The sequence below is a fragment of the Oenanthe melanoleuca genome, chromosome Z, assembly GCF_029582105.1.
Source record: "Oenanthe melanoleuca isolate GR-GAL-2019-014 chromosome Z, OMel1.0, whole genome shotgun sequence".
Taxonomy (NCBI): domain Eukaryota; kingdom Metazoa; phylum Chordata; class Aves; order Passeriformes; family Muscicapidae; genus Oenanthe; species Oenanthe melanoleuca.
In genome coordinates, this window is record NC_079362.1 from 43,858,629 (window position 1) to 43,868,120 (window position 9,492).

Sequence of the window (9,492 nt, forward strand, 5' to 3'; positions counted from 1 at the left end):
GTACAGCCACACGCTGCGTGGCGGTGTGTGAGCTGTAACTCAGTGGAGGGAGGTCCCGAGTCCGCTACGCCGTTGCACAGCGACGCATACAGCGGTGCTCTGAGAGGGGACCGGAAATACAGTGTCTTCCACCCAGAAAGGACGCCTGGCCAGCGCTTTCGTGGGACCCCGGAAATTACGCACTGTATCAGCGGCAAACCGAGGTTAGTAGTTAAAAGTTAATATAAAAGTTAGTAGTTAAAAGTTAATATAAAAGTTAGTAGTTATAAGTTAATATAAAAGTTAATAATGGGACAGACTCATTCCGCTCACGAGAGAGACCTGTATAAGCAGTTGAAACATTTATTAAGTTCTCATCACCATGACCTGCCTAAGCACGAGTTAAAAAATCTTTTGGAGTGGACTTTACTTAATTTTCCTCATGCAGACCGTTCCGTAGTTTTTACCGCAGATTTTTACCGCAGATTTTTGGGAGAAAGTAGGGGTTAAACTTTTTAACCGCATTTCCCGCCGAGATATGGCTGTAGCAGAACTAGTCCCGGCATGTCGCGCGTTGCTTGAGTTGTTTGTGGACAAGTCCTCAGCAGCCACCTCCCCTCATGCCCCCGCGGTTCCCCCCTCCGTTTCTACAACCCCGGTCCCCGCGGCACCGGTTCCCCTGCTACCCCGAGTCCCGGCCGCAGCGCCTCCAACCCACGTGGTCCCGGGACTCGCTCCCCCGGTCCATCCAGCTTCCCCGGACCCCACAGCCTCTCCCGCTGCTCCCGCCGCCCCGGCGGGCGCCATCCCCCACGCCCCCGGGGCCCCTCCCCCCGCGGTTTCCGTAACCCCGGGCCCCGCAGCGCCGGTCTCCCTGCTTCCCCAATCTCCTGCCGCCACGCTTCTGACCCACGTGGCCCCTGCCCCTCCTCCCCCTGTCTCCGCTCCCGTATCCCCAGACTCCGTCCCCGTAAACCCACCCGCCGCGTCCGCACCCAATCTTGCTAATCTCCCTCCCGTCCCCGTAACTACAACCGTTCCTGTCTCTCATGCTTCCTCAGTAACCCCAAATCCCGCCTCTCCTCTCGCAATCTGCACTTTCCCCACCCCCGGTCCTGGCCCGTCCCCGTCCCTTACCCCCGCTCTCCCCGCCCCCGCGCCTGTCACGGCTTTGGCCCCCCCCGTTGGCTCCGCCCCTGCACGCCCATCCTGCACTGCCTCCGCCCCGCCCCTCGCTGATGGCGTCACGCCAACCCCGCCCCCCTCCCTCGCTCCCGCGAGTCCCTCAGCCCCTCCCCCAATACCCGGCGCCGCCGCCATGACGCACGTGGCCGCGGCTCCCTTCGTTCCCACCCCGTTGCAGACACACCAGTCCGCAAAATCCATAGTCCCTGCAGTTACGGCATCGGTGCAGTCCAGCGTCCTGACGGACCGGGCTGCGCCGCTCGGCTCCACACCGGCGCTGCCGGCGGCAGCACAGATGCTCCCCGTTCCCAACCCGGGAGCCGCCTGGCGCGGAGTGAGCCCGCCGTCGGAGCTGGCCCGCGCCGATGCACCGCTGCCTGCGCGCAGCTCCACGGATGCGCGGAGCACAACGTCAGCGCTGACCGCGGTCCCGGAGTGCCGAGACGTGCCTGTCAGTCCCACGCCAGCGCTGCAGGCTCCGGCCAGCCCAGTCCCCGGGCAGGCGGTGGGGGACGCTCAGCCTGGAGCTCCCCCACCTCCTGTGCCGCCTCGAGCCACTGCGTTCCTGCCTCAGTTCTGTCCGGTGACCATCGCAGCTCACCCCCTGAACTCCTGGTGCTCGGCAGAGCCCCACCCCCAGTCGGCAGCATTCACCGACAAGCCGCCGCCCACCCAACCCTCCGTCCGACATACGGCCGCAGCCGCGCCGCCGTTCAGCTGCTCTTCTGTGTCAGCAGTGAAAACTACGTTCCCTATGCACCTCCCCGCCTGCGCCCCGCCTCCTGCCCTGGTCCCGTCGCACACGGCTCCGCCGCCTGCGACCCGCATGGCACCGCCGGCCGCCACCATGCAGCCAAGTCCGCCGGTGGAAGCCCTGACACAGCATCCTGCCCCAGTTCAACTGCTGCCCCCAATCTTGCCTCCTGTTTTAGTCCCATTGAATGCAACTCCGCAGCCCGTGCCCACCAGTGCAACTCAGTCCTTCCCAGCCCCTCCTGATCCACAGCACCCCACCGGAGCCGTCAGCAAGCAGCCTGCCACAGTCACAGATGCCATGGCTGTCCACATAACACTGGACACGAACACCGCCCATGCGCAGAACTCGCCAGCGCCTCCTGCATCTGCGCTGTCCCCGTCTCTCCTATGTCCCAAAGCATCCCTTCAGCAGTACCCCTCCGCAGCCCGCTGTCCAGTACTCTATATGCCTACCGCACCAAAGCCAGATCCACCGCCGGACTTATCCAGTTCAGCCCTGTTATCGCAACCTGGCACACATATTATGCAAAACAGAGGGGGAATTGACGGCATAACACCCCCTGGTTTTGGTTAAAACTCAAAAACACCTCAAGAAAAAAATTGGAATTTTATCGTTTGCTCAAATGCATGTTAATTTTCTTCCTTTGTTTTAGTTTTTATAGTAAAACTTTATCTGTAAATCAACCTAAGATAAATGCCTGAGTTGCTTTAGCCAAATCTGCAAGCTATGATATCATCCGTCTATTTAACACATATAAAAATTTTCACAAATTTGCTGCATAAATTTATAAAAACATTTTGCAGAATTTAAAAAATTTAGCTGACCAAATTATAAAAAGTTACTACCTAGCTAAACAGTTTGTTCAAAGTTAAGGCTTTGCCTCTTGGCTAAAGAAACTCTGTTTAACTCTAAAATAAGTTTGTGTATTCTAGTAGTATTAATTTTAGTTTTAATATTTGTACCCTGCAAATACTAATCAAAGCAATATCCAATATATTAATTGTTGAACAAAACGGGGGAGATGTTGGAGAAGATGATACTGAGGAATCTTGCAAATATGAATGCTCAGATTCTGGGAATTGTTGGAGAAGGTAGAACAGGAAAGCCCTAGTTACTGAATTACCATAAACACAATAGGATGGCTCACCGAAGCTAATCCACTCTTAATTAAACAATGCTTTTGGCCAGAGGGCAAGGCCAAAAGACACAAAAGACTGACCCGCACCCAAAGATTAGATCTTAGAGTTTAGAATGTCACATGCTATGCTAATGTAAGATTTCCTATAGGTTATATGTAAATGCTATAGAATTAGTATTTTGTATTAGATTGGTTCTTAGGGATTAGAATATTCATGATGGAAGTGGAATTTATTGTGTTACAAACGGGAAGTCACTCTCTTCTATTCTCTCTTTCTCTTCCTATCTTTACTCCTTGCTCTTCTTCTCCCACTTCTCCTCTCCTCTCCTCTCCCTTTACCCCAATACCCTTTTATCCCATTACTCTTCTCCTCTTCTTCCTCTCTTCTCTCTTTTCTTTTCCTCTTCTCTTCCCCTCTTTACCTTCTTTACTCTCTCTCTATACCCTCCTTCTTCTCTCTTTCTCTCCCCCTTTTTATCTCTTTAATCAGCACGTGGCTGTGCCGAGCAGCTCCTAGCAGACTCCCTTATAATAAACTGCAACTGTAGCTTTTAGCATTTACAGAGCGTCTGAGTCTTGTTCCTTACGTCCACCCTGATTCAAAGAGTCCAGGAGTCCCCCGCAGTTGTGCACAGAAGGAACTAATGGAAAGTAGGAATCTGATCCTTTAAAACGGATCTGAGAGCTTCCCTTTCCTCAATGGTGGCTGTTGCCTGATCTTGATGTTTACTTCATCATCAGAGGCACAATCTTGACTAATATCACTTTTGCCCTTGCTGAATTTGAGACCAAAGAGAAGACAAAAGCTACTGAAGTCTTACCAGCTAACAGCACCCATTTGTCCTCTGAGAATCCTTTAGGCTGGAAAAACCCTAGTTTTCAAGTCCAGCCATTAACTTCGCAAGTCTACCAGTAAACCATATTCCTAAGTGCCATGTCTACATGGCATTTAAATACCTCCAGGAGTGGGGATTCAACCCTGGGCGGCATGTTCCAATTTTCAACAACCATTTCCATAAAGAGATTCTTCCATTCTAAAACTCCACTGGTGCAACTTGAGGCCATTTCTTGTTATCCTATCAAGGAGAAAATACTGGCCCCCAGCTGGCTACACCCTCCTACCACATCAGGTAGCTGTAGAGAGTGACAGGACTTGTGCTTCAGACTTGTCACCACCTCCACTGTCCTTCTCTGGACATACTCCAGAAATTCAGTGTCTTTCCTGTAGTAAGTGAGAGGCCCAAAAGTGAATACAGTGTGGCCTCACCAGCGATGAGCACAGGGAGATGATCTCTTCCCTGGTCCTGCTAGTCCCACTATTGCTGATCCAGGCCAGGATGTCATTGGCCTTCTTTGCCACCTGGGCACGTGCTGGCTCATGTTCAGCCAATGTTGACCTGCATCCTTGGGTTCTTTGCCTCAGACACCTTTGCAGACACTCAGCCCTAAGCCTGCAGCACTGCCTGGGGATGTTGTAATATGTTGGGTCCCCAAAGGGCAGTCCTGCACCGCCTGCTCTGAGGGAGCCCAGGTTTGAGGCATCCATGGGCTGAATTATGGCAAAACAACACCATGAGACTAATTTAAAAGTTTTATTTATGGTAGGAAAGATTTAAATCTTATGGTAGGTTTAAAGGTCTGTGGCAGCAATGATTTGAATTTTTCTGGATGGCCACAGATTAAACTTTTCTGAACAGCACGTGACAATAGTGATATTTGAACAGCCTGCAGCAGCAGTGATTTGAACTTTTAAGTAGAGATAGAAAGAAAGAAGGAAAGATAGGAAAATAGAGGTAGAGAAAACAGATCTGTGTCACCACCCAGGGCTCCAGTACTGCCCCTGGTCTCTTTCCTCTGGATGGCAGGTGCACAGATGATGAGTGCACACCCTGGCCTCTCTCTGTTGCACTGTTTATAGACTAGTCTTTGCATGTACATTTTGTTATTCTAGAACTTTTCAGAAGGTGTTGTACAGTCTCATAGTTTCAAATTTGTATTTAAAAATAGTTACCCAAGATAAGGAATCTGGTCCCAGAGAAGCACTATGCTGCCTCTGCAAAATCCTCGTTTCTAACCACAACTTTTCTAGTTAGCATGGTAGCATTCCTCTTCTCTTCTGTCAAATATTTGAGGTATTAGCTCTTTCAGGTTTTCCGTGTCTCACAAGATTGAAGGGCAGGACCTGGCATTTGGCCTTGTTGAACCTCACGTCATTGGCCTCAATCCATAGAGCCAGCTAGGCCAGATCCCCCTGCAGAGCCTTTTCACCTTCAGGCAGAATAACACGCCTGCCTAGCTTGGTGTCATCTGCAAACTCAGTAAGGGTGCACTCAATTCCCTTGTTCACATCATTGATAAAGATACTAAACAGGGCTGACCCCAATACTGAGCCCTGGGGAACACCACTGGTCACTGGGCCCCAGGTGGATCTAACTTCATTCACCAACAGTCTCAGACCCAGCCATTTAAGCAGCTCTTTACCCAGTAAAGAGTATCTGATGTTTACCTATCTTGAGCATCTGTTCAAGCCAGGAGCATCCAGTTTGTCAGGAAAAGGCTTTGGGAGATGGTGTTAAAGGCTTTACAAAAGTACAGGTAGACACATCCAGAGCCTTTCCTTCATCAGCTAACCAGGTTACCTTGTCATAGAAAACAATCGGATTGGTCAAGCAAGATCTGAGACCTGTGTTTCACAAATGAATGCCGACTGGGCTTTATCCTCTGGTTGCCTTGCACTTGCCTTATAATGACAGTGCAGATAAACTGCTTCTTGACTTCCTCTGTCACTGAGGTCAGGCTAACAGCCCTGCAGTTCCCCATATCTTCCTCCCAGCCTTTCCTATAGACAGGGGTAATATTTACTAATTTCGAGTCTTTTGTAACCTCCTTGGTTAGCCAGGGCAACTGGTGAATGATGGAGAGTGGCCCAGTGAGGACTTCTCCCAGCTCTCACAGTACCATCCTGCTGCAAAACTCTACTGACTCCTTCCCTTTCTTATACCTACTCCCAGCTCTTCATAGCTCTGGTGAAGGATTGCCTACTTGTGATCTGTTTCTTGGCTCTGATACATACTGTTTCACACTGCAGTGACTGGCTTGGAAAAGACCCTCTCCGTTACAGGGTTCTCCCTGCTGCTGAGGATGCTGAATGTCTGTTGTATTCCAGCTTGTCTTTTCTTAAAAAATACATTGTCTTCAGATTGCTGAAAACAGTATGCCAAGGGGCTGGAACATGTGTGATGTCTACTTAAGCACCCCTTGATTTTCTTGGTTATTTTTTACTTCTGCATTTCTGTTTTTAGCACTGTACCTACACTTTGCAATGTGATTTCTCTTTTCCTCTGCTTTACACAGAGACTTTTCTAGAGCCTTGTGTGTTTTGCTATAAAGGATTTGGGCAGTGAAATAGGTCCAGGACGCTGAATGTTGGATGGTAAAGTTGTGATTCTGCAAGGTTGTCCTAGAGTTAAGTAACACTACCCCAGTATCTTAAGCAGCTCTTTTAAAGCAATAGCTGAGAAAAGCTGACTATCTAGCCATACTGGTGTTTCTTTGCCCAACTGGTGTTTTGCTGTAGAACTGTTCTGATATTACTTCCCCAACCTGGCTAAATGTGTTGTCTGGGAAGGCTGTTGTTGCCTCTCTCCTGTATTTCCTATACACACTAGGTGGGTTGCAATAATTATTGCTCTTTAAAACGAGTTATGTCTTCTGGTGTAATTGCACTGTAGAACAGAGATAGCTCTATGTAAAGCCATTACCCTTGCTGGGTGGAAAGAAGAGGAAACTTGGCCTGACTGCGGTTATTCAAGAGCTGCTTCTGTTCCTTTTGCAGTGTCCATGTTTTCAAATGCAAAAGGCTTGTGTGTTTCACTAACTGCTTGTATCATGTCCAAACTTTCTTAGCTGGTGGAGATAAGGGGAAGTATTAATTTCTTTGTGTGTCCAGAAAAAGTAGCATATTTTTTTTCTTGATCAAAAAAGAAATAATGAAATTATTCTTCACAGGAGAGATTACATAGCTCATAAAGTGTTGCCACAGAAATGTAAACCATCTGAAAAGCAGGTCAAGAGACATGAGAATATGGATTTGACCTCCACTTACCAATATAATTCCTACACTATGTCTCGAGTACCTCCATGTGTCTCCTGGAGGATGAGGAGACATATCCCCAGAACCATGATGGATATAAGAACCACTTACAAAGGTGAGCTGCCCTTGTAGCTGTGTTCAGGACTTCACAGGTAACTTCATTTTTTAGAAGACAGATCAAAACAGTGTGCAGTTTTTATTCCTTCTGTATATGTATGCTAGCAAGCTGTGCAGGAAGCATGCAGACAGAAATAGGTTGTTGGTAATACAGTGCTGCAGTAATGGTAGCATGGAGATCTCTCTGAATTCACCTGTTTTCTGTATCTAACAGGCCTACAGGAATCCTAGGTAGAAGCAGGGCAATGGGAATTCCTGTATGTTGATCCAACAACAGCATCTTTAGGATGTACTGAACATATTCCTCATGTACTGTATAGCTGATCCACACATTCAGTGGATGATACCCATCTAAAATATACAGAATTTCCTAGGTCTGACCAGTTCCTGAAGCATGAGACCCTTTCTCTGTTTGCTGCAGAGTTATTCCGTGAATGTACAAGAGGTGCATGCAGGAAATATAGACACACAATGCACTCCAGCTCTACTGCTGGTAAAACGGGTGAGCTGTGCATCTAACTATGCCCTTGTTTCACAGTTGCACTAACTTGGCGGCTTGTCTTTGTGGGAGCTTTTTTCCCTCCTCATCAGCAGCACAAATTCTCTTCCCTGTGCACTGGGAGAAAACTTATAGTTACACAGCTACAACAACCCTACAAGTTTTGGTAATAAGTCATAAGTAGAAAGTCAGAGGATTTTACCTCCCCTCTGCTCACCTTTCAGCTAGCTGACATGGGTAGGCAGGTAGATAGTTTTTGTGTTTCTGTATTTTATTTCATTATGCTGTGCAAATAAAACAGCTTATGACTGGTGCTTATTATTGCAGATTTGTCCCAATTTACAGAGATAATATTTTTCTTGGAAGTCAAAATGATAAAAGAAGTTGGAGAATAAAAGGCATGTGACTGCATCGTTAAAATCACCACTGAAATGACTGAGAGTTATGCTTCATTCCAGCTGCTGCTTGTTTGCAGCTGCATTTTTGCAGCAGCATAAACTGCAGTTTGTACATCAAACACACAGGCAAAGTCCATTTAGAATGACTTGAGTTGTGAAAACTATGAACCACAGGTGCAAAATATCCATATCTACACACTTTTGAACGCTTTATTTTGCCTAGGCAATGTCACCAGGTGTATTCATTGGAATAGCTTCAGTGAAACCAATGAAAAAAGCTGCTATGTGCAAGTGGAGGATCTGTCCTCCTCTATTTAGATATCCTTAACTTCTCTATATCTGAAACATACGTATATTTTTGTCTTTTTTCACTGTTTAGGTTAGCACCTAAAGTGTAACTCCAGAGCTCTAATAAAAGGTATCTCAGCCACATTTGATTATAATTTACAGAATTTTTCTATACCCTGCAAATGGAAAACTTTGTCCAAATCCCCTCAAAGATGGAGTTTAAGAGAATGAATTCTCTTAAAGACGCAGGTTCAACAAAAAATACAAGTTTTCATTGCGCTGCTCTCTAAGCATTGCTAGGTTTTTAATGTTCCCTACTGTTGTGGTATGACCCCAGCTGACAGCCAAGCCCCATGCAACTTCTTGCTCACTCCCCTACCAGCAGGCTCAGGGAGAGAATCAGAAGGGTAAAAGATAGAGAATTCATAGACAGTTTAATAGGGAAACAAAAGCAGCACACAAAAGCCAAGCAAAACAAGGAACTAATTCACTCATTCCCATGTGCAGACAGGTGTTCAGCCATCTCTAGGAGAGCAGAGCTCCATCACAGGTGACAGTGACTTGGGAAGACAAACACCATTGCTTCAAATGCCTGTCCACAATCTCCTTACCCTCCACTTTATGTACTCAGCATGATGCCATGCTGTCTGGAACATCCCTGTGATCAGTTTGGGCCACCTCTCCTGTCTTTGTCTCCTTCCAGCCTGCCAAGCACCCCCAGCTTCCTCACCAGCATGGAGTACAAAAAGCACAAAAAGCCTTGGCTGTGTGTAAGCCCTGATCAGCAATAACAAAAGCACCTCTGTATTATCAACTCTTGTATTCAGCAGAAATCCAAAACACAGCCCCATACCAGCCACTGTGAAGAAAGTTAACTCCATCTCAGCCAAAACCAGCACACCTACCCAAGTGTGAAATTTTGGAACATTGTATGCAATTAATTATTGTAATTGACATATGTTGGGGGTTGAGTGTTTTTCCTATTGCTGTGTCAATTTAAAGAATTTTTCCCATTGTCATGCCAATGGAGCTGCCGGA

At 47.5% G+C, this 9,492-nt stretch overlaps 1 protein-coding gene across 1 annotated transcript; it reads left to right on the forward strand.

Annotated features, from left to right (window-relative positions):
* The first annotated feature begins 517 nt into the window (after positions 1–517).
* LOC130265473 (uncharacterized) lies at positions 518–2,494 on the forward strand. Its single transcript, XM_056514572.1, has one exon. It carries the CDS (start codon positions 518–520, stop codon positions 2,492–2,494), a length of 1,977 nt encoding a protein of 658 aa, XP_056370547.1.
* Positions 2,495–9,492: the final 6,998 nt, after the last annotated feature.

What these genes read in the sequence shown, in the direction of transcription:
- LOC130265473 (XM_056514572.1), top strand. Translation starts at nt 518, where the DNA reads ATGGCTGTAGCAGAACTAGTCCCGGCATGTCGCGCGTTGCTTGAGTTG.